This window comes from Eulemur rufifrons, chromosome 29, assembly GCF_041146395.1.
Source record: "Eulemur rufifrons isolate Redbay chromosome 29, OSU_ERuf_1, whole genome shotgun sequence".
Lineage (NCBI taxonomy): Eukaryota > Metazoa > Chordata > Mammalia > Primates > Lemuridae > Eulemur > Eulemur rufifrons.
In genome coordinates, this window is record NC_091011.1 from 61980706 (window position 1) to 62005169 (window position 24464).

Genomic DNA, 24464 nt, shown 5'->3' on the forward strand with positions numbered 1-24464 from the left:
GTTCAAGGAAGAACAGGCAGTTGTGTAGAAGTATGATTGGACAAAAAGAGGGCATGATATAAGGGTAACAAACTGGGGGGAACTTAGCAAGGCCTGTTTATTCAGATTCTTCTTGGCTTCTAGGTATAGGGCAGGACCCCTCTGAAATGAGGGTCTTATGACCTGCTTTCAGGCGAGGTAGGTCAGAGAATTCCTTTATGATCACGCTTCAGGGAAGAAAGCTGGAAGAAAATCAGAGTGACCTTCTTGCTTCTGAGATTTTCTCAATTGCCAACGTGCCATATTTTGGGGTTTTGGGTTCTGATCTCTGACACATGCATACATTAAATAACTATAATTCAATATGATAGTTACTGTAAAGTTTGTACAAGATACAGTGGGGGCAAAGTGCAAGGAATCTCAGTTGCGAAGACAAATATATATTTATTTTTAAATCTCCATTTTTAATATATCTCTTTAAATTATGCAGACTGAAGAAGGTCATGGCCCCTTTAAAAAACGCCTCGTAGATCAGGTTGTTGCCCTTTCAGATGAAGGGAAACAGCCCAGGTGGGAAGAAACTGCAGCAGGTGTTGCTCACTTTAAAAAAAAAAATGCAATGCCACGCAAAGGGCTCTGGGAGCAGCTTCAGGGGCTTGGAACCAGTGGCTGGAACGTGGCTCCTGCAGTGAGTTTCAGGGCTGTTTGGGGAGGGGGTATTCAGAGTTAGAGCAGAAAGTGCTAATGAAAGATTCAACACCTGTGCTGGAACTAACAGCTGTACGGAAAGGCAACACCCCGCCTGCAGGAGCAGCGCACGGGATCTGGAAGGAACCTTTCCCAGACTAGAAAAGGGTAACAGCGATGTAGGAAGTGACATATTATGGCCTTTGTACTTAGACGTTTTACCCTGGATGCTTGGGGGTACTGAGTGGGGATAAATGATCTGTAAAAGTAGAAAGGAGGTAGGTTAATTTGCTATTGATCAAACCAACTATTGAACAAACAAGGACTGACTGAAGCAACCTGGGCTTGTTTTGTGCCTGTCGTCTTAATCTGGTGGGTTCCATGACCTTGCTGGTGGCAGCAACCTGAGAATGAAGAAGGATAGATTTAAAAAATAGCTCTAGGACACGTCCTGAAACCCCAACTCCTTTAAAATGACAACCCTTCTCCAGCTTAATGAAGTGAAACGGTGTCATAGAGAACATAAAATAGGGGCTAATCCAGAAACCACTGGTGTTTACTCCCCCTTTTTAAAAGACATTTAAAAAGCATGTGGTTGTACATTGTTTGGACCAACACTGTTTGATATCAGACCAGCACTGTCCAGAAGAGCTAGAATATGGGCCAGAAATGAGTGATGCGTGTATAATTTTAAATGTTCTAGTAGCCACACTGAAAGTAAAACAGGTGAAATTAAACTCAGTATATCCAAAATATTATTATTTCAACATATAATCAACATAAAATGATTAATGAGATGTTTTACATTCTTTTTTTTATATGAAGTCCTCAGACTTGTTTTACACTTAGAGCTCATCTCCATTCAGACCAGCCACATGTCAGTGCTTGAGTCACACGGACACCAGGCTAGTGGCTACTGTCCTGGCCAGGCACAGGCTTAGATCTAGCCCTGGCACCCCCGCCTCGGCACCTTCTGTGTGTGAGGGGAACACAGGGCAGCCAGGGGCCCAGCGGTGTGCATCAGTTGTGGGCTCAGAACATAAAGAAGAGGATTATCTGCACGGGAATGATTGCGTTTGCTGGCATTTCTTCCCTGCGTGCCCCCCACACCTTCTCCACCTCCTGAAGGAGGCTCTTAGAGACCCACCCCCTCCCATTCAACTCCCGCACTCCCGCCTTCCCTCTCTGCTTGGAAATGGCCACGGAGACTGCAGCCGAGCCTCCTTGGAGACTCTGAGGACATTAATCAGTTTCACAGCTGGAGGCAAAATGATCTAGTGCGGCAATTCCTCCATTAAGGGGCTTTCTCTTGGCCCTTCCATTGAGCAAGGCTTTTGCATACAGTGAAACGTGCTTTGTCTTCACCAGGGCAGACAAAGGATTAAATTAAAAGAGCAATAACCTCGCTGCTAGCTGGGCTTCTGGGAGGGCAGCAGGGGCAGGCACTCTGTCTCTGAGAAGTGGCAGCCGGTTGTACCTTTTGGTCTTCCTAGGAATAAAGTCATCATGTGCCCAACCTGGCCCTACCAGGGGTCCTAGCTGGATGGGACTTTTCAGGTGCACTGAGTGGCCCCTATTTCCAGATGAGGGAGGGAACTGAGGCCTTCGCCTGGGCGAGGTAACTCCAGTGAGAACCGCAGTTTCCTGACCCAGCTCCTGCTCATCCCCTTCCACCCTATTCTGGCAAGTTCTGCCATTGGTGTCCCGCCCCTTTCTTTATCCTGAGTGGCAGCGCCTCGCCCCCCTCAGCTCCCGGCTCATTCAGCCCCCCTGACGTCCACCTGCCACTCAGGAGCACGGCCTGAGAGCTCAGCAAAAGGCGTCCTACCCCAGATTCTTGTTAAAATGCTCACAAAAGGAAAAAGCAATGGCAGGGGACAATTCCCACTCTGCATATGTGGCCACTGCTGAGTGTTCAGATGACGGAGACACACTCTCACATAGGCGGGGGTCAGGGTCGTAAAGAGTGGATCGGCGAAGCCTGAGTCTCATCTGGCAGCACAGGACCCAGGCTGCTTATGGAACACGAATGACAGAGTGGGAAGCACCGGCTCCGCGGCGTTTCTCAGTGAAGGATCTCATTGTTAACAGCATTGTGCATTTGTCAACGTGACTCTTGAAAACACTCCAGTTCTCGTCTATAACCCACCTAGCGCATCCTTGAACAATGCGACACAAGCGGAAGCCAAGCCCGGGCTTGCGGAGGGTACTATGTCCTTAGTAGTTTTCCTTCTCCTAGGCACCCTCCCTCCCTGCCCCCCAGCTGCCACCCCTGAGCTGACCTGGGGCTGCAATAGGGGAAAAGAGGGAGAGGAATTGGGGCTTTTACAAAATATTCAGCTTAAACTGAAAAATATAATAGGAATGTGGCATCGTGTTTGTAACTTGCCGCGGCCCATTTGGAAGATGATACCATGTGCTGGCGGCCCTCTGGGGTGGGTTTGGGACCATGAACTCAGTGGCTTGCGGAGTCCTCGGCACTCCCGGGACTGGGAGAGAATAAGGGTCCTTCCTTCCCCCTGGAAACTTGGCCTAGGGTGGCCTGGAAACTTCTCTGCTCTGTAGGAGACAGGAGGCTGAATTCTTGCGGCTAGTGTCCACTGCAGGCCTGAAAGCACCTGAGGGCTACAAAAGCCACACAGGTTGAAACACTGGCCGGTGACTCCCACTGCGGAGGGGCAGCCAGTCCTCCAGGGTGTGGCCCCCTCCTCCCCAGCCCGCCGCCCCAGGGAGCCTGACAGTTCCGGAAACTGGGCCAGCTCCCTCTCACCTTCCTTTCTCCCTACACCAATGGCACAATAAAGAGTGAATGGGGCAGGAAGGATGGGCTGGTTGTCTTCCAAACTGGAGCTTTTGTGTCCAAGAGCAAACCAGAGCTGCAGAGAGGCTGCAAATAGAGAAACCTGGGGCGGTGGTAAAGGAATATTCGCAGCAGGGAAACCAGAGCGCTTGTCTGACAAGCATTTGTTAACTGAATTGATCTGATTACTCAGGACTTTTCTTAGCCAGTACTCGGGCAGAGAGGGGCTGCAGTTGCTTTTCATTCTATTTAATTTCTGTTTTCCAAGAATGAATATCAAGGGAACAGCTTTGATTAAACAAGCCTTTTAAAAGGGGGAGAAAATGCCAGGTTTTACAGAAAGCCTTACTGAGTCGCTGGCAAATGGCCACATGACACAATATTTTTAGTCTATGGATATTATCTCTTTTCTAAGCACAAAACTGCTATTCCCATTAACACAGCTCGTAGGTTCAGGGAAAAAAGAAATTAGCCTGGCACTGAAAAAAAAAAAAAAAAATCAAGATTCCAGGAAATCAGCCTCTTAATAGAAATTAGAAATAAAATTCTCATGTCCCTATTTCTACAGTTCTCCATACCCTTTCTATCTGCTGCTCTTTCTTTCCTGTCTTCCTTTCTTTCTGCATTAGTTGTTGAGATTGTAGGCCAAACTGGAGAAGATTTCATAGCCAAGTCTAGCATTATCTCATTCAAAGAGAGTTTTTAAAAATGTTTGGTACAAGCCCAAGCAAGAGGGAGACCCCGTCTCTACAAAAAAATACAAAAATTAGCCAGGCATGGGGGTGCACACCTGTAGTCCCAGCTTCTCAGGAGGCTGAGGCAGGAGGATCACTTGAGCCCTAGAGTGAGCTATGATCAGACCACTGCACTCTAGCCTGGGTGACAGAGCAAGACCCTGTCTCCAAAAAAGAAATAAAAATAAAAATAAATAAAGTTCAGCATGATCATTTGTTGTTGCTTTTTTGTTTTGTTTTAAGATTCTCTTAAGGTGGGAAGGTTGGTCTCACATAGATGGGCAATGAACAAGAAGAAAAACTCCAATGTTCAACAACTATTTATTGGGCATCTATTATGTGCCAGTCACTGGGAATATAGCAGTGCATAAAATGAAGCCCTTTTTTTCATGGCTCTTACCTTCTAAGGAGACAGTATTAGGTAACATTTATTAGAACTGCCAGGCACTGTTCTAGCACTTTATAAGATAACCCCCCCGGGGCGTGCCTTAGTACTGTTACTCTTTGTACAAGCTCACTCAGCTGCAAGTGAGTGGGGAATCAGGATTCCAATCCAGGCAGTCTGGCTCCAGGGTCACCAAACCTAATTTACTACCCTAATGCATGACTCCTGTACTCCATACAGGTTTCCTTCTCTCTTCCCATCATATCTGCATTCATCCCTTTTGGAGCACCTCCCTCACATCTTCTTTGTTCCTTCAGTTGACAATGAGCTTTTGGAGGGTGGGGCCTGTCTGTCATCTCTGTATCCCAAGACTTTGCAGTGCTTGGTACCAACCAGCCTTAGAGACTCACCTCCTAGAGCATTTCAAAACCCATGTGGAGAGACATCCTGATTCAGATGCATGTAGTAAATGCCCCCATGGGTCTCTAAAACCCTGTCATTCCATCACATCCAGCTTGGGTCTCTGATTTATGGATATGTGAGGATTCCCTGCAGGGAAGGCTCTGCTCAAAGACACAGGGCTGCTCTGTGTGCAGGCAGCTGCAGGCCTAGGCAGTTGCTGTCCAGGCAGCGAACTGGAGAGTTGATGGGGGGCTTGGGATCTAAACTTCACACCTTGGAGTGCTGCCAAGGTGCCTCTGCAGTCTGGGGGGGGCTGGGAGAAGGGTGCTCTGTGGCATTGCCCAAATATTTCCTCTTAAAAATGAATGGGAAACACCTAAATGAGCAGCAAGAAAGACTTAGTAAAATAACCCCCTACAGTACAATGCTGTGGCATCATTAATTAACCAGGCTGTAAAATAAGATTTAAGAACATGGGTAAATGCTGAAGATATAAATAAATGGAACAGATATTATAATTTTTATTTGAACATCTCAGTTTTTTGAAGGGTGTAAGTTTGCACAAAAAAGAACAGAAGGCTATCATCAAAATGATGAGATTTTAGAGGTGACTTATATTTCATCTCTTCTTTTGTACTTCTATATATAAAAATATATTCATCACAACTAGAGAAACATTATTAAATAATAAACAGAAAGTAAACACTTTAAAAAATGGTTTAAACACCTAATACTGGCCCCAAGGGAGACCTTTAATCTTTTTTTTGTGCACATTCTCTTCTTGTACTGGGAGCTCCGCAGTGATCACAACACAGCAAATTGCTGGGTTGGAAACCTTGGCAGGTTTCCCTTTGATTCTAGACTTCAGGGGCTGTGGCTCTGGTTACAAAACCTCCACTGATTATCTGATCCAGAGATCTAAGGCCTCGAGGATGGAACATCCCTCATCCTAGCAGGAAATAATGAAACCTTCTAACCTTAAAGCCCTTTGGAACAAAAGGATATAAACACATAGTCTGTAATGTTGCCGCAGCCCTTCATATTTGTGTGCTTTCTCATTGAATCCTCACAATAACATGGAGGAGCAACTGGTCGTACCATCCCTAAGTTATGAGCAAGGAAGTGACTTGTCCCCAGATCTTGTGGCAAGGACCAGAACTTGGACCCAGCTCCTGTGATCCAGGCCCTTGCTCTGCTTCCTTGACTCCATCATGGGAGCAAGAAAGCAACCTTGATGAGCACCATGTGGCTCAGGCACAGTCTCCTGTGGGGTGGCCCTGAGTGGGCTGGACAGATAAGCCTGTCTGCTGCCGTCAGACCACGTGGCTCTGGGCAGGGTGTCTTCAAGAGAGCTGGGCTGGGCACTGGGAGCCAAGGATGGCAAAGACTCTCACCTACCCACAGATGTGGGAAGGGCTTTACCGGTGGCCACATGCCAGAAATTAGATTTAAAAAGCTCTTCTATAGCCCCAAGCCAGATTCCAAACTGTACTCTAAGACCTGCTACGTTTCATTCTCAGCTCGCACTTGTTCCTTGTTCCTTCCACCCTTGCAACTAGCAATGCTTGTGCATATTTTTACACCCTGCTATATGGAAAGTTCTTTTAAGGGTAGTGACCAGATCCTACTCCTTTGGGTACAGTCCTGTTACTCAGTGTACGGTGGGTATGTTTAAACAGTGAGAACACAGGGCATGATGAGATGGGACCCAGAAGCAGAGCCTGCCTGGACAGGGGCCTTTGCACACTTTCTGTAATTGAAGCAGGGTCCGATGACAGCTTCTCAGGGTGGGGTCATTCAGGGCCATAGGTTCAGACCAACAGATCCAGAAGTTTCTTGATTCAAGAGCCATCAAGTCCGAGAGCTGCCCGTTTGGACCTCTTCCTGACACACAGGGAATAGTCCATGGGTTGCGAATACAGAGTGGGAACTGAACAAACACTTCTGGGGAAAGGTGTATAGGTGTGCTGCTGACTTAACGAAATGTTTTCCCTCATTTTTTAGTATTTCCTCATTTCTCCCTCAAAGAACTTCGGAATGTCTGCTAACGGTACCCTCTTCTCCACAACAGAATTGGACTTTGAAGCAGGACACCGCAGGTAGCCTTGCCCGTGCTGGGATGCTGTTTGTCTGAGGGTGGAGGACAGCTGCCCCCAGCAGTCTGTTGCCCCATTTTAAGTTCAGAGGGCAGTAGGCCCCAGGAAGGAATAGGGCGGACGGCCGTCATCTGGAAGGCGTCTTCCTGCATAAAACCTCCATCTCCAGAGAACGGGAATGACGGTGTGGGAGAGGGTGCCCAAGGACCAGCAGGCTGGCTCAGACACCCGTCTGGCTTGGGAGAGGCAGCGTCCCAGTGAAGGGGCTGACAGCACGGAAGCAGCGAGGTGGGGTGAGCCTCTGAGCAAAGGCCAGGCCTTGGGGCAAACCAGGTGAGGCTCCTGCCTCTGTGCCAGGTGTGGGGACCAGAGCTAGTCACTTCAGCCCTGGCACCTGGCTCCCTCCTGTGGGTGTGACATGCACCTTCCGGGGCTGTTGTGAGAAACCACGAGGTGGAGTGTGCCACGGGGCAGCCGCTGCCTGGGGAGGTGGTGGCTGTGGATGAGCCACAGCGGAAGAGCGGGCGTGGGTTTAGAGATGGGGGAGACGATGGCAGGTGGCCAGGGGGGCAGACTCTTCCTCACTCCTCCCAGCCCGTTTCCCCCACCCCATGTTGAGGTGGTGTAGGCAGAGCTTGATCCTCTCACTTGGGATGTTTCCCTGACAGTTTCCGTCTCACCGTGGCAGTGAGGGACAGCGGAGGCCTCAGAGCCTCCACGACGCTCCAGGTGAACATCGTGAACCTCAACGACGAAATCCCTCGCTTTACCAGGTAGGCCTGAGGCACGCAGGACCCCGGGCTGCAGGCTCCATCCTCCTTAGGTGGCCTAGTCTCCTCTGACACATTTAATGCGAGACAGAGGGACGCCCCTCGCTCTGGCCCAGAGCAGAGCCAAGAGGCCTGAGATCCTCCGTGTCCTTCACCTGGGCCTCTGGACTCGTGTTTTCCACCTTTGCTGCCTGCGCCTCCCACTCCCCCACATCCCACGCGCCAGGGGACTGTGGGGACAGTGGACAGAGAGGAGGGGCGGGACACAAGCCCCTAGTGCGTGGCTTGGCCCGGTGCGTTAATGACAGCACAATCCTAGCGCACAGTCAGTCAAGGCTCCCTGAAGCCTGCCGTAGAGCGTCGTCCTGGCACTGGCACGGAGCAGCGGTGCCTGCCCACGGCTGGCTGTGCTGAAGTCTCTTCCTGTCGTGGTGGATCCAGAAAAGAGATCTGGTTGAGTGACAGCTCCCGTGTGCGGCAGAGGTGAGGAAGGTAAATGCATCTGGTAGGGGCAATTTATGGCAATGTGCTAGGCACCATCCCAGACACAAAAGGGAGACTTGAGCCTACTGAACATGGTGGATGCAGGGGGGGAGGGTGGGATTCTGAGCTAGCAGCTGGCACTGCAAACAGCCTGGCTTGCTGGTTAGAACCTCTGTCTGCCCCAGTCCCTGACACGGGCATAGAAGCCAATCACAGGGACAGTGGCAAAATCACCTGGCTGGGGGTTAATTGCATTAATGGCCATGAATAGATGCAGCACTGGGTCCTCTACCAACAAAAAGCCATTAGGCCCCAGAGCGAGGTGGACGGCTTGCAAAAGTATCCCAAGATTGGGAGGTATGAAGGCCACCCCATTTCCAGGCTAACCTGGTGCCACTTGGCCAACACACTGCAATTGGGAAACTTCTGGATGTTATCATGGTCTGCAGCCCAGTTGCAGGTGACCGTGGAGGGAACAGCAGCAAACTCCCACTCAATGCTTCCCGTCAGCGCGGATGCCGGGTTAGACTCTGAAGGACAGCACAGTGGTTTCTGCTGACCGGCTGCTCCAGGAGCACGGGCCGCGCAGTTTATTAACAGCTGTGACATCCAGCCCAGACTCAGGCTCAGGTACTGGCTCACACGGCTCTGCAGGTTCTTCAGTGACCCCAGAGGAAAGCGATGGCAGCTGGGCTGGAGTAGATGTGTTCCCTGAGGCCTTTCCCACACGCCCCATCTGTGAGGAGGGAAGCAGGTTAATGGGGCTGCAAAGGGAAAAATAATAAATTCTCCCCAGGGGCAGCACTTGCAAACCATCTGGTTTGGACTACATCTTCCAAAATACCTCAGCAGAGAGAGAACATGACCCTGGCTGGTTTGGGGGGCACCCAGAGGTCAGGCTGGAGCTCTCTGGTTCTCCCTTTTGGTTTGAGAGAGAAATCTGTTGGCTCCATCCAGGCAGACAGAGAGTGTGATCTGTGTGAGCATCTAATTCTTTTTAATCAGTCGACTCTGTTTCAGTGTTCCATGTGTGGTGGTAAGGACCGCGAGAGCCTGCACTGCAAAAGGAGGATTTGGGGCAGGGTGGCTGCCCTGACTCAGAGCCAGCCTCGTCCAGCAGCCATCCGCAGTCGGAAAGGGTTTGCTTCGTTGCAGACTAGCTGCTGACTTTGAGGGCTTTCTTGGTTCCCCCGAGCTTCTCATTTTCCTTTCCCCCCAAACCCGTGCTAACACTAACCATAAACTATCTAACTCAGAATTAACAAAATGAAATCCTCAAACTGACCCAAGTATACTGAATTGGAATATGAAATATTATTAGAAATGTAAAATGTAGAAAGAGCCCTTCTATCTTTACCCTTTGTTTAACTCCTGCAATTAATATAACGGCAAGCCCTGTTTCCTGCCTGTTTGTTGAACATGTCTCACCATTCTATCCCTGGATGGTGACAAACATCAGAATGCTTTATGGACTCACGATGTGTACTCTAGGAGCCTGCTATTATAAAAGCTGAGCACTTTATTAGAAAAGTACCTGACATATTTACTCTTCAGGTGTGCATAGGGCTTGCTGATTTACAGAGCACTTTATTTTAGAGTTGGGCGGGTAGGTCTTTCTCCCCTCCTGCCCATTTCTTCTGTATTTACTCTCAGTCCTCCTCCACGTGGTGCCTGGCAGTGCCACGCATACCTTGGGCACTCACTGAATACTCGTTCCAGCAATGCAGCCATCTGGGGCCACCCAGAACTCACACTCTTTCCCCTGAGTGTGGCCTTGCCCCTCACCTCCCCTTGCCGGGCTCTGGTGGCCAGGGGTACTGGGGAGAAGGGTGCAGGGATGTAAGTGGTATCAGAGCTTCATCCTGTCAGGGGCTGCCTGGCCCCTGGCTTCGCTGTGCTTTGAATAGATCTTAAAACTGTGGTTATACCTTTATGCTGAATGATATTTTATATACACCTAGATCTAGGTTCCCCAAATCAAATAGACCTAAGATTTAATCTTCTTCCAGGCTCAATATCCAGTTAGCCAAGGAGAAACTATTTCACTTGAGGAGCTGTGCCATCACCAACAGCCTGCACAGTCCCTTCATGGGGACCTGAGTTCCTGGAGCACCCAGCGTGGACTGGATGGGCCTTCAGAGCAGGGTTTCCCAAACAGTGGCACTGCTGGCATTGAGCCAGATACTTGTTTGCAGTGGGGGCTGTCCTGTGCATTGTAGAGTGTTTGGCAGCATCTCTGGCTTCTACCCCCAGATGCCAATAGCAGCCCCTTCTCCCAGTTGTCACAACCAAAAAGAGGGAAGGAGGGAAGGTGGGGTGGAGGGGATTTTCCTCCCTGTGGGAGGCTGGGGGCCTGTGGTTGTCACCTCCAGCACTGCCTTGTGATAGTCCTTCTCAAACTTGGAAGCATATACAAATCTCCTGGGCATCTCGTGAAATATGCAGATCCTGGTTCAGAGGCCCAGGGTGGGTGGGCCTGAGATCTGCACTTCCACCTGGTCCCTGGGCACACTTGGAGTAGCAAGGGCACACTGTGTGAGTGGCACAGGTATCTTAGTGGTCTCTTTGTTGGAAGTTAACAGAACCCATTCAGAGTAACCAAAGAAAACACATACTATAACACATTAGACACAGCGGCTCTCACAGAATGGACGAGGGCTGAGCCCAGCCTTGGGAGCCAGGGCTGCCTCCCTCTCTCCTCTGGCTCTGGCATTGATGCCTGCCACCCCACCTGTGTGGACCCACTCCACTTGGCCTGTTCCTGGACTCATCAGTGGGCAGTGTCACAGACTCCTTGAGAAGGGAATGTGTCGGGGGAACACTGGGTAGGGAGAAGCCCAGAGAACTGGAGTGACCTCTTGGGCTGAACAAGATTACTCTCTCCCAACAATGGAGTGTACCTACCGGAGACCACCGCATGGGTGGCGTGGGAGGACCCAGGAGACAGGGAGGAGCTGTAGTGTGGCGGGGCTGGGGTGAGGGCCTGGTTCCAGACTTTTTCTGCCTGCCTCTCACTCTAGCTACAGGTCCCCTCTCATCTGTCCTTCCTCTGGCCCTACGTACCTTATCGGAATGGTGAGATGGAACTGCAGGAACGTTCTGAACTCACAGAATGAATGCAATCATTTAGATCTGAGATATAGTATGCCCCTCTCAAAGAAGATCCCACACGGGGAAAATCTTGACTTGGGAAACTAGGAAATTAGAGGTGACAATTTGTCCCACTGAAATCATTTTCCCTCAGCAAATGGACCTCCTGCAGAGCTATTTTAAATAATAAACCTCCCTTAGCGCATTCACAATTACTCAATTTACCTAAATTGTATAGTTGTTAAAACTCCCAATCTGTCTGTTTTATTACTGGCCTTTTCCAATGGCCTTGGTGACTGAGGAAAATGGGTAAGTCGGTGTTTCGGGGTTATCTTGTAAGAAGTCATCCTCTGAGGACAGTCATCTGACCTGGTCTTCTGTCAGGAGACTCATTGCTCAGTTCAGAGAGCTGCTGGCCTCATGATTAATGCAACTTGGAAAAGTATACAAGTTCTGTGCATAAATTCTGTATCCTTAGGCAAAAGGAAAGAAAAGAAAAGAAGACAAGGAAGAAATAAAAGTGAGCAAAGGCACTAGAATAGAGAAGTTTTACAATTTTTCCAGCTTTTCCCGCCATGGGATGGGAATCAGGAACAAGGGCCCTAGGGAACCTGTAGTTGTGGACATAATGTCCAAATAGATTTGTAAAAGAATTCAGGGAACTTTTGCACCAAAATTGGGAGAATGAGAGGAGACAGCTGGACAGTCCAACTATCTTCACTTAAAAAAGATGCTAGTGCCGAGGCTGATCTGCAATGGTGTGAGGCCGGCGTGCACAGTCAGAGACCATGCTCGGTGTAAATCGTTGCATTAACAGTGTGGTTCTTTCTTTGCATCCACAGGGATGTGATCTTTGGGAATACAAAGCCAGTCACCCCTCCTCTCAGCTGCTGTGCTCTCCCTCTGAGCATGTTGATGCAACTCAAACAGCTCAGCACTATATTTAGCACCAACCAAAATACCCACCCTCCCGTGCCCCTGAAAATTAGCTGTGTCTGCTGTATTTCTGTTCCAGCCCAACGCGCATATACACGATTCTGGAGGAACTGAGTCCAGGAACCATCGTGGCCAACATCACAGCTGAGGATCCTGATGATGAAGGTTTTCCCAGCCACCTCCTGTACAGCATTACTACTGTTAGCAACTATTTCGTGATAAATCCGTGTAAGTCACACACATCCATCCTTAAGTGCATCTTCTGATTTGGCCATTTGGATTGTTTTACAATACAGTTGTCCCTCGGTGTCCAAGGGGGATAGATTCCAGGAACCCTGAAGACACCAAAATCCATGGACACTCAAGTCCTTGATAGAAAATGGCATAGTATTTGCATATACCTTTACGCACATCCTCCCATATACTTTACATCATGTCTAGATTACTTATAATACCTAATGCAATGTCAATGCTATGAAAATAGTAGTTATACCGTATTGTTTAGGGAATAATAACGAGAGAAAAAGTCTGTGCATGTTCAGTACAGATACAAACATCCTTTTTCCCCCCCCAAATATGTTCAATCTGAAGTTGGTTGCATACAAGGACGAGAACCCACAGATACTGAGGGCTGATAGTATTTTTCCTATTTCTGGTTGGAATCATCCCTTTATGTCTTGGGTCATCATTTGTTGCCATGGTAATAATTAGTTACCAGGCATGGGAGTTGGGGAAAGTGAACGGGGTTCATAGCTGTGTCAACCCTCACCTTTGGGGGGCAGGAGAAGGTCAGAGAGGCCTTCCTGCTTCTGCTGTTTTTTCAAATGCCAAGGTGCCATATTTGGAGGTAATGTGTCCCAAATCCCATCACCTTTGGGGAAGGTGGGCATGTAAGGATGGAGGGGTTACCTGTCCTGAAGGCACCGTGAAGAGAGGAGCTCCACCAATACTGTGCAACAGAAATAGAATGAAGCCACATTGTATGTAATTTCCAAGTCTCTAGTAGTCATGTTTTTAAGAGTAAAAAGAAACAGGAGAAATTAATTTTAATAAGGTATTTTATTTAACCCAACACATCTAAGATATTATTTCAACATGTAATCAATACATAAAAGTTATTAATGAGATAGTTCACATTATTTTCTTTAGTCCAAAGTCTTGGAAGTTTGTTGTGTATTTTATACTCACAGGACATATCAATTTAGACTAGCACCATTTTGAGTGCTAAATAGCTACATGTGGCTAGTGGTGAGCATACTGGAAAGTGTCACTCTAGATCAATCTGCTGTATTGTAGGGAGTTATTTTCCCATCTGAGTATCTCAGTGCAGAGACAGAAAGTTCTTCCCTTCTGTAATAGCCATCTTTTATTATTGGAGCCTTAGTATATACCAGGCATTATGCCGAGTGATTAACATGCATTCTGCCTCAAGTACTCAACACGGCAACCCAATGAACTACTATGATCCACACTTTACAGATGAGGGAACTGAGGCTTCGGGATAGACTCAGACAGGTTAAATGACTTGTGCAAGGTCTCACAGCTCCAGGGCCTGCCTTCTTAACCACTACTAGACCATCCCACCTGCAATCACTTCACCAAAACAGATTTCACTTCACATAACGATTTCATGGAGGCCAGCCGTGGGCAATCCCAGAAAGGCAGTGTGTTACTGGCCCCACAGGCTTTAGAGCAAAGGCTACCTCTTCCCAGGAGAGGCAAGCAAAGGCAACAATTGTGCTCTGTCTCTGAAAGCTTCCCAGTGTTGTCATTGAGGACCTCAGTCAGCTGATAATGTAGGGATGGATAAGCATGGTTGAGAATTCTGTTCACTTTGGTATTGCAAAATTAAACTTTTAACAAGTACAGAGGTGGGGTTTTTTTTTTTTTTTGCATATTTATCAAGACTCTTTGGTTGTAAGTAACAGAAATTAAGGCAAACCAAACTAAGCAAGAGGAAAAAAAAAAAAGATAAGGACATCTATCACCAGGATACTGGGTCTCTCATAAGAAAGAGTCAAATAATCGGGGCCTAGGAAAGGTGTGAACCAGCACTGCTTCAGGGACCTCAGTGCCAGAGTTCTGGCCTTTTACCTGTAGCTCCACTACTAACCTGACTGATTCCCCAGCATGTGACTCTCAGTTATAAATTCCCAATAGGAGAGCCCAGCGGGTCAAGCTGGAGTCAGCTACCCACCGTTGCAGTCAACTATGGGCAAGGGCTGCTGCCAGGAGCCCAGCCCTGAAGTTCTGTTGTGAAAAATTCTAGAAGGGTCAGACCAGACATCCCAGTAAGTGTCTAACACAGGAACTCACATGGGTTTTCCCAAAACAGTGTTTGCATAGAGAATATTCTCTGTGTAAGCCAGTCCTCAAGTGAGAATGATCTTTTCCCATTTTCTCCACGTTTCCACATTCCTTTACTCTTCATTTCTCTTCAAAGGGTCATGTTGTAACCTTTGCCTTCTTAGTGACTGGCACCATTCTAGTGGCCCAGAGGATAGACCGAGATGCAGGCGAATTAAGACAAAATCCCACCATTTCTGTGGAGGTTCTGGTGAAGGACAGACCCCACGGGGGTCAGGAGAATCGCATGCAGATAACCTTCCTTGTGGAAGACATCAACGACAACCCTGCTGCATGCAGGAAGTTCTCCTTCAGGTACTCACAGGCTGAAACTTGTGCTGAGCATGCTGCCTCTTTGGCAGTCCTCGGCCCTTGGGCTTCTCTGGTATGTTCTCAGCAGGGACTGATGAATTATGGGCATCCGGGGAAATGGCTCCTGAAAATAAGTAGATTTGAACCATCTAATTTTGTTCACAGGTTTTCTTTTCATCATCCTTTTTTTCTTTCCTCTCTTTCATTTTCTTTCCTCTTCATTATCTCCCATCTCCACTTTCTTACTCTTTTAAGAATTATGTTTTATTTTGTTCCCTTCTATAACCTGTTTGTCTCTGTTGGTGAAAAGTACCACAAGGGACTTGTTAGGGCCTCTCTGGGCTGTGCCTTTTCTTTATTTATTGCCAACGGTGGCAAGATGGTGCTGTTAGCAGTTGTAATAGATGCTTGAGACTTAGGATTAGTAAATAGGAACTCCCAGAGAAACACACCACCAGTAATGTGCATAAATCAAACCAAGTACTCATGTAAAACAAAACAAAGCATCCAATTCACCTTACACAACTTAATTGCATATAAACAAAAGGCAAGTGAAAGGGAAAAAATGCAGATACAAGTGGTATATGAGGGTTCCTTTGTAAATGTTGACCCATTCTTTGTCTCACAATCTATTCAGTTATTTTAAAATAAGGTCCCTTGTGATCCTGGGTTAATATGCCTTTTGAAAACAGTATTGCCTTTCTACTATTTTGTCAAAAAGCAACATGATTAGTAATTTCCTGTGTTAGCCTCATGTCTGAGGTTTTGTACCAGCCACTCTCTGGTTTCTTGAGAATCTGAAAAGAGCTCTTTGTGGGGGGATTGTGGGGGGCACCTCAGCAGTGACCCTTGCCAAGAGAGGGCCCTGCATCTGGAGCAAGGCTGAAGACCAGAGCAGGTCTCAGTTTTAGACATCCCCATGAAGAGAGTCTCCTGAGTTTATCTTTGACTGGTTTTGCAGGTTTTCTCCAGGTAACTTTGGACACAGACCCAATACATGCAAAGGACAAAGGACCCTACCGTAGACAAGGATTGTCTAGGATGAGCAATAGAAATAGAACTTCCTTTATTATGTTTATGAATGTCTCTGTTCTCCCAAATGACATGCCCAGCATAATGCTAGAGAATCAGTGTGTCCTTGAGTCTGATATCAAAACAGTTCAATTCTGTTCTGGACACATCCCTGATCTGTCTGTTCAGAGCCACATCCTGAACTGTGCCCCAGGAGGCTGACCTGCATGGATACCAACTGGCTCCTTTGCCTTCCAGCTTCTGGTTGGCCAGCAGGGAGCCCTGGAGGGAGAGGGAGAGGAAGGTCAGGATATTTATCCCTTGCTCCCTCTCTGTGGGCTGGATGTATTCCTCTTGCTCCTGGAGGTCTCAGTCCCCACAAGGCAGCCCTCTGCACATGGTAATCTCTGTCCCTGGTTTCAGGAACTACTCCCTCCACTGGCTCCTGTGGGCCTAGAGATGGTAAGGGTGCTCCTCTTTTTAGCCCTGAGATACTGTACAATCCTTTGAGCGCACCTTTGAAATAGCCCATTACTAAGCCCTCCTAGATTTATCCTAATCTGCCACCTGCTTCCTGTGGAGACCCTGATAAAGTCAGTCACAATCTTGAGCGTGTGATAGGTTCCTTTCCCAACGTAAGCATTCATGCACCTGGTCTGTTCCATGGGTAGGGATGGTTGCTGTAGGTAGGATTGTGACTTCCACAGCATTGCATGCAAACATGCATAAATTAAAGCCACCCTCTGTTGAGAGATGTCTGGGCCCGGGGATGGAGTCACACTTACACTTTCTTTGAAATTCTAAATCCATGCCGGTCCTCATGGGTGGTCGCAGTACATCCTGGGAAACTCCTCCCCTCTTGTCCTGCCCTCCCAGCCTTCCTGCTCTTCTTTGTTCATCTGCCCTGAGAGGTGAGGGATGGGGGTTCAGGAGTGAGAACTCTGAGTATCCACGCCTGGAGAGAGCTGTGCTGTCTCAGATCTTCCTTGTCCGTTTTCTCCCTTGGGCACATGTCTGTTAATTGCATATTTGGCTTCCTGGGTCCAGAGTCCCCTGAGGCATAGGAGGACATTTGCAGACTGTGCTCCAGATTAGCTGGTGAAGTCACAGTTTGAATACCCCGCACTGTCCAGGCCGGCCATAGGGAGGCCTGCTCTTCATAGTCTCTCCAAATTAGCCCTGAAGGCCAAGGCTAAGTCAGTAACTGGACTAATTGTATTTATTACTGAAGATCATCTAAACGACGCTCAAGTGCCTTCTCTGGGCTTTTCCAACGCTCAGCCATCCTAGGACGGCCAAGGTGTGGGGAGGAGCGACAAAAGGGCTCCCTCCCCTGCAGTCCCAGAGGCGGCAGTCTGCTCGCCCATGGCTCATTTGCATACTGGGCGGTGGGGGCCCGAGAAGTCCTGAGCCTGCACTCCCTGCCCTCCTCCTCCCTTCTAATCGTGTCAAAGCCCGGCACACAAGCAGCTCAGAACAGAACAAAACGACAGCGGAAATGGTGCCCCCGCCGTCTTTGACACTTGTCCCTTCCCCTTCCTCGAGGGTGTTGGGCGCGGTCCCTGCGAGAGCAGGTGCAGTTGCGGCAGGGCGGGCGCCAGCACCCACAGACAGCAGCAGGCTGTGGGGGCCGCGGGGCGGAGGGCGACCTGGAGGAGGTGGGCGCCACCTGCCGACCCCGAGTCCACGCAGGGCCCCAGCGCACAGCCGAGGCGCCTGCGGCTTTCCCAAGCTGGTGATGAATGAGCCCAGAGCCCCGACGGAGGCATCAAAGGCGCCGTGACAGCCCCCGCTCTGGCTGTAAATCGTCGCGCGCTTGGCTGAAAGCGCTGAGCAAGCTGTTTGCGAGCAAGAGGCGGAGAAGGTTGGCCGACTCGGGATGGGCTGGGCGCCGTCACCTTTGCCTGGGCAGAGAACTGTGGTCAAGCGGCTGGGAGCGAGGGCCGCTCGCCTTTGAGGCCCGGATTGATGAATGAGGGGGAGTGGCTTTCCAAGTCACGCGTTTAGGGGAAGAATACCAAGTGTCTGCGGAGAATGAAAGAACTTGCCAGGCAGCCCCCAGGGGCCAAGTGTGGCGGCCTCTTTTGGAGTGACTGAAACGTCTGGCTTCAGGACCCAGGATTCTTTGGATGATGCAATTTCCTGGCTTTTGCAGGGTTGTAATCAAGGCTCAGATCCCCAAACCATCTGTGTGCCCGGGTAGTCTTTCACGGAACTTAGTAAAGTTTACAGTGACTCTAACACAGACAATAGAGACTCGTGTCTGGACGCGTCAACTCTTGGACAGGCCTTGAAACCACTCTGAACCACGCTCTCCTCCCTTGCAAAATGGGGACAAGAATACAAACCTCTTGGAGATGAGGAAATTAGAGGTTGTGTTTAATTTAAAGTGCTTGGTATGATACAGCATGTGGTTGGTGTTTCATAAATGGTATCTATTCTAAGTACTTATGAATAAAACCATGGCATTGTGCAATCAAGGCCAGAATGAGAATGCTCAGACGCCAGTCCTGCTGAAACACGGAGTGATCAGAAGGCATCCCCAAGGCTCAGCTATACCTGCTTTCTCTCCAGCAAGCAAAGCCGTTATCCTCAGCAGCCCAAGGCCATCCTTGCTGTCAGACTGTGTTCTGCATGTGCTGAGCCCGGAACCCATTTTAGCTGCCATTAAGAGAGGGTGTGGAATGTGGAAGGGAGCATGATTTGGCTGCAGAGAGAAGTACAGAGGATTAAAGAATTAACACATGTTAGTCTGGGTGCTCCGAGAACCAGATGCCAAGACAGGATTAAATGCGCAAGGCTTTTGTTAGGAGAAATGCCTGCGGGAGAAAATGAGGGGAGAGAGAGACAAGGCTGGGGAAATCATCAGACCAGGTTGCAAGTCTGACCTGAGTAAAGAAAAGAGGGAGAGAAGACGGTTTGGAAAGTTCTGGACTGACATGCAGTCTAAAGAACATTCAGCTAGGACATGGGGAGTCTTGGAGCCAAATTCAGCCGTTATAGGACAGGAATGAGACTGTCTTGGTATCTCAGTCATTGGTACATGGCCTCACTGCAAACACAGTCATGCATTTCAGAGCCCAGCAGCTGAGGCTACGTTCTTGTTGTGGTTGAAGGTCTTCCAGGCACATTCTTGTGGCAGCCGCAATATATTTTTGTAAGAAATTCTGCCAAGGCAAAATATGATTGAGATAAGTAGCAAAAAATGAAAACAAACAAAACAAAAACCAGCCACAATTCCTCCCTGCCTGTATGTGTGCCCCTTTGCAATGTCATTTTGCTATCCTTTCTATCAAGAGATGGATCTCTCTTTCTGCTCTTTGAATATGGGCTTGACCATGTGAATTGCTTTGACCACTAGAACATTCATAAACATAGCACAACAGAGGCTTGGAAAATGCTTGTGCATTGGAACTTGCCATCTCTTGTTACTTCTGGAGCTCTGAGACCTCCATGCAATCAGCCTAAACTAGCTTCCTAGAGGACGGGAGACAAGAAGAAGCAGAGACCCACCAACTTCCCACCACCAGATGTGTGAGTGTGGCCACCCTTGGCCATCCAGTCCCAGCCAAGCTGCCAGTGACCACAGAGACCAGCCAAGCCCAACTAGAGCCAGAAGAACTGTGAGATAACCCATACTATTGCGAGAAATAATAAGTGCTTGTTGTTTTAATGCATCAAGTTTTGGGCTGGTATGTTATGTAGCAAAAGCTAACTGACATGACTTATGTCCATTTTATAGAAGGAGAAACTGAAACCTGGAGACACGATAAAGGCCCTCAATGAACTGAAGCGTAAAGGTGTCAATCAGTTTTCCTCGGCGTCTCCCACACCAGGCTGAGCTTGACCACTGAGTTTGGGGGCAGCTTTACTCATTTGCATTATTTGCCTAGACCTTAGAGTCAACTGAGATTAGGACCCCCACATTTGACCCTTAATATACGTCTTTTGAATGAATGAGACTAAGGTATCAGGAGGCCCATCTATGGCAGTGGGGCCACCAGACACAAGCCAAGGAATTCCCAATTTGCAAAGCTTGGGAGATGAGGGATTACAGGCATTTTCCCCAACCAGATCATAAACTCCTGCAGGCAGGGGGTGAAATTTAGATTTCTCTTACATTCTTCCTCACGACTGCACGAGCCTCATAAGCTGTCATTCATTCATTCAACAAATATGTACTGAGTGTGCTAGGAACAAAGCAGATAAAGATCACTGCCTTCATGGAATTTACATTCTAGGAGGGAAGTAGACAATAAACATGATAAATAAGTAAAATATGTAGTATATTGGATAATGATAAGTACTAAGAATTAAAAATAAAGGGGGGAATGGGAGAGTATGCACTGGGTAGGCATTGTTGACATTTTAGATATGCTGGCCTTGCTGATAAGGTGACATTTGATTAGAGAACAAAGAAAGTGAGAACGGGAGCCAGGTAGGTATCTGTGGGAAGAGCATTCCACAGCAAGTGCGGTAAACCTGAGGCTGGAGCCTGGAGTGTTCCAGGAGCCCGGGGAGGCCAGAGCAGTGGGAGGCCAGAGGACAGGAGAAGAGTTAGTAGGAGATGAGTTCAGCGAGGTAACAGGGGAGCACGTTACGAAGGGTCCTGCAGATCAAAGTTGGGACTTTGAGTGAAAAGACGAGCCATTTGGGAAGTAGGAGCAGAGGAGTGACATGATCTGACAACATTTTAACAGGATCCCTCTGGCTGCTGTGTTAAAAATAGCCTGAAAGGAGGCAAGGGCAGAGCCAGGGAGACCAGTTAGGAGGTTACTGCAATAACCATGGACTTGCTTTGAATTGAAATTAAAGCAGAGGTGTCTAGCCTAGGGCCTGTGTGAGAAGGAACACTCAGTCACCATTTGTTGGGGGAAAATATTGAATTGAGTCTTTTCGCCAGCATTATGGTGCCTGAAAGAACAGCCAAGGGGACGTTGCTTCTCGACCTGAACAAGTTCTGCTTTGATGATGACAGTGAGGCACCAAACAACAAATTCAACTTCACCACGCCATCTGGAGCGGGGAGCAGCGGCAGATTTTTACAGGATCCAGCTGGCTCTGGGAAAATCGTGGTCAGTTAATGGTCATTGCTTCATTAAAAGGGCATTGGGGAGTGGTCCAACATGCATAGAGCTTTCGCTGCCCCACAGAGAGAAATTTCCAAGGTAACCCCCTCTCCCAGCAACTGTAACTGACAGACTTAATAGCGAGTCTGTGTTCCCCGTTTGCTCTTTATTTTTCCCAGGTCTGGGAACCGTTTGTTATGCATAGCTGTGCCTGGGGTGCTAAAGACTGGATTCTTTCTTGAGTAGCATGCAGTTTGCCCGCCTGCTTAGCGTGCCTTTATAGACACATTAGTGCCCTCTGTGCTCCGGCACTTTTGTTTGCTTGAGTGCTCATTCCCAGCCCCTAGAGGTGTGAGGTGAGAGAAAGCAGGGCCCTGAGTGTATCTGGATAAATTCCACACGGTAGAACCACTGGAGACCCTGAGGAGGACCGTGACAATGAGCATGGGTAGGGAGCCCTGCCCCAGCCACTCGACAGGAGCCGGAGCAGCATTGAAGAAGGATGCGCACAAAAGCAGAGGCTCAACGAGCTGTGTGAGACCTTTATTTACAGAGCTCCTGCTGGAGGATGGTGGGGAAGGAGAGAAAAATGGAAGGGCAGGGAAGGCAGGTGGGGTCTGGAAGTGCTTTCGTTAGAGACCAAGCTTCAGGGAGGACAGCAAGCAGCCCCTCTCGGTTCCCTCCCCTGCTGCTTCTCTGCTGCCATCCCAAGCCCGTCTCAACCCCCAAGAAAGTCTCACCAGTATTCACAGTGTCCCCTACAAAATAATTTCTGTTTAGGAAATTAATATACATTCACTGTAGAAAATGTAGAAAGCACAGAAAAGCATTACCATTCAGTGATAACCACTGTTAATATTTGATATATTTCCTTCTTGTCTTTTTTCTATGCATATGTTTTATACATGTTTACATAGGTATTTAAAATACAGTAGTCCCCCTTTATCCACAGGGTATATGTTCCAAGACCCCGCCACCCAGTGGATGCCTGAAACCTCAGAAAGCACTGAACCCTAAATATACTGTGTTTTTTCCTATATGTACATACCTATGATAAAGTTTAATTTATAAATTAGGCACAGTAAGAGATTAACAATAACTAGTCATAGAAAAATTATAACAAAATACTATAATAACAATTATGTGAAGCTGGGTGCAGTGGTGCACATCTGTAGTCCCAGCTACTCAGGAGGCTGAGGTGGGAGGATGGTTGAGGCCAGGAGTTCAAGACCACAGTGTACTATGATCGTGCCTGTGAATAGCCACTGTATTCCAGCCTGGGCGACAGAGCAAGATGCCTCTATAAAAACAATAATTAAAAAAAAGTATATGAATGTGGTCTCTCTCTCTCTCTCAGATAATCTTATTGTACTTCACTCCCAATTTTCAGATTGCAGTTGAGTGCAGGAAACTGAAACCACAGAGTAGGGGGCTACTGCAATGAAAATATCCCTGCACATAAGATTCAATATTGTGCTTTTCTTCAACCAATCTGAAGTCATGAGCCTATGCTGTTGGGCAGTAGTGCTTGAGCAACATCTTTGTACATAGATTCTCTCTCCTGATAAGTTCTTTCCATAAATTCTCTAGCAGTGAGCAAAGGCATGGTCATAACTTTATAAAGCTCATTTTTTTCTTTACGTTCAGAGCTAATTAGTGATTAAAGCTCCTTATTTTTATGGGCAAAATGCTTTCCAGAAAGGCTTTGCCAATTTACATATCTACTAGCAGTATATGAAACTGTCTTTGTCAGTTCAATAAATAGGATTGTTTATTCTGTGTAAGCTAATATCTCTGTTTTAATCTAGTTGGTTGGTGATCTAGATTATGAAAATCCAAGCAATCTAGCAGCCGGAAATAAATACACAGTGATAACCCAGGTGCAGGATGTTGCCTCTCCCTACTATAAAAGCAAGTATCATTTTGATTTATTTCATGAGCATCTTCCTTGAGTAGCAATGACTAAGCTATGCTAGGCAATGCTAGGTATCGTGCCGGGTCCCCCGTCCCATAAGCACTGCTCTGGTGCAGGGTGCTCCTCTTTCTTGGCTGGATCACAACACTTAAAAGAATCTTTTAAGGGTCTCTCTGCTTTCAGTCTTGCCCCTTTTCAATGCATCCTCCCCATTTCTGGCAATGATTTTTCAGGAAATGAAAATGCCATCATATTACTCCCTTGGTTAAAGCACTTGAATGTCTCCTGTTAGCTGTCAAGTTCAAGTTCAAACTTTCACTTGGCATACAAGGATTTTCATCATCTGGCCACTGCTTAAGCCTCGAGCTTCAGCTCCTGTCACTTGCCTCCAAGCCCTCTTTCTTTCCAACTGGGCCAAATAGCTTGCAGTTTTGCTGAGTGAGTTATGCAGTTTATACCTTGGTATTTTTGCATATGCCTAGAACATCCCCCCATCCTGCCCCTGCCCCATTTGTCTAAGCCTAAGCTTGTAAAGCTCGGCTTGCATGTCTCCCGGGAAGCTGCTCCTCCCCCAGGGCTCCACCGTGATCTGTTTGTACGTGGTTTATCAAAGGGTGACCACTCTCAGCATCTCGAGGGCAGGAGCCGCCAGATCTTATTCAGCTGGTGTCCCCGGTACACAGAGTATGTACACAGAAGGTTCTTTAAAGATGTTGAACAAACAAATGAGTAGGGATTGGCAATTAAATTTGTTTCTATTTCCATTTTTAGATAACATCTACATTTATATCCTAACAAGCCCAGAAAATGAGTTTCCTCTCATTTTTGATAGGCCATCCTACGTATTTGATGTGTCAGAATTAAGACCAGGTAAGTAACAGACAAGACACCGACCACTGTGCTCTTGATGGATTCCATCCAAATGCATGTTGTGCAGAGGGGAAAACTCCCTCCCAGAGGCCCCAGTGGTGTTTTGCACAGTGATTCACCGCTGATTAGTATTTATTGCACCTCTTATTTCTTTTAAATTTTCCTTGCTGCTGAGGAGCCCTTCAGGTGAAACTTGGATTTTGAAAACTGTTGATTAAACTGCATTTTTCTGAAGCCCCTGATTGCTTCCTTGTCTGTTTGCCTGATTCTGCTAATCCTCCCTTTTTGTAGCCTAAGTTGTCTCTTGGTCTCCGCTGTGATTTTTATCCAGCTCACTCAGAGAACTGAAATTTTAAAAATAGAAAAAAGGTTTCCCATTTCTATATTTCTTTCATTTAAAAACAAAATAAAGACATTTTCTCTCTCCCCTACTAGGATTCACTAGAGGCCTTCTTTTCTGCCACTTATGACACCTTGGTTTTTGCAGGCTCTTCCCTTACTAAAGAGAAGCTCTCTCATGTCTAGCTTCAGTTTCTCCCTGTCTCTTCCAGTTTGAAGGTAATACTGTTAACTCTCTGC

The 24464-nt window shown here is 47.7% G+C and overlaps 1 protein-coding gene across 1 annotated transcript in view; it reads left to right on the forward strand.

Moving 5' to 3' along the window:
- Window positions 1–24464, forward strand: part of CDHR3 (cadherin related family member 3) — a 53317-nt gene that overhangs the window by 14239 nt on the left and 14614 nt on the right. Inside the window, exons 5-11 of the mRNA XM_069461650.1 lie at window positions 6992–7086; window positions 7752–7856; window positions 12442–12590; window positions 14834–15023; window positions 20935–21106; window positions 22909–23011; window positions 23787–23885. Coding sequence (XP_069317751.1) covers window positions 6992–7086; window positions 7752–7856; window positions 12442–12590; window positions 14834–15023; window positions 20935–21106; window positions 22909–23011; window positions 23787–23885 — 913 coding nt within the window. The remainder of the gene's footprint in view (window positions 1–6991; window positions 7087–7751; window positions 7857–12441; window positions 12591–14833; window positions 15024–20934; window positions 21107–22908; window positions 23012–23786; window positions 23886–24464) is intronic.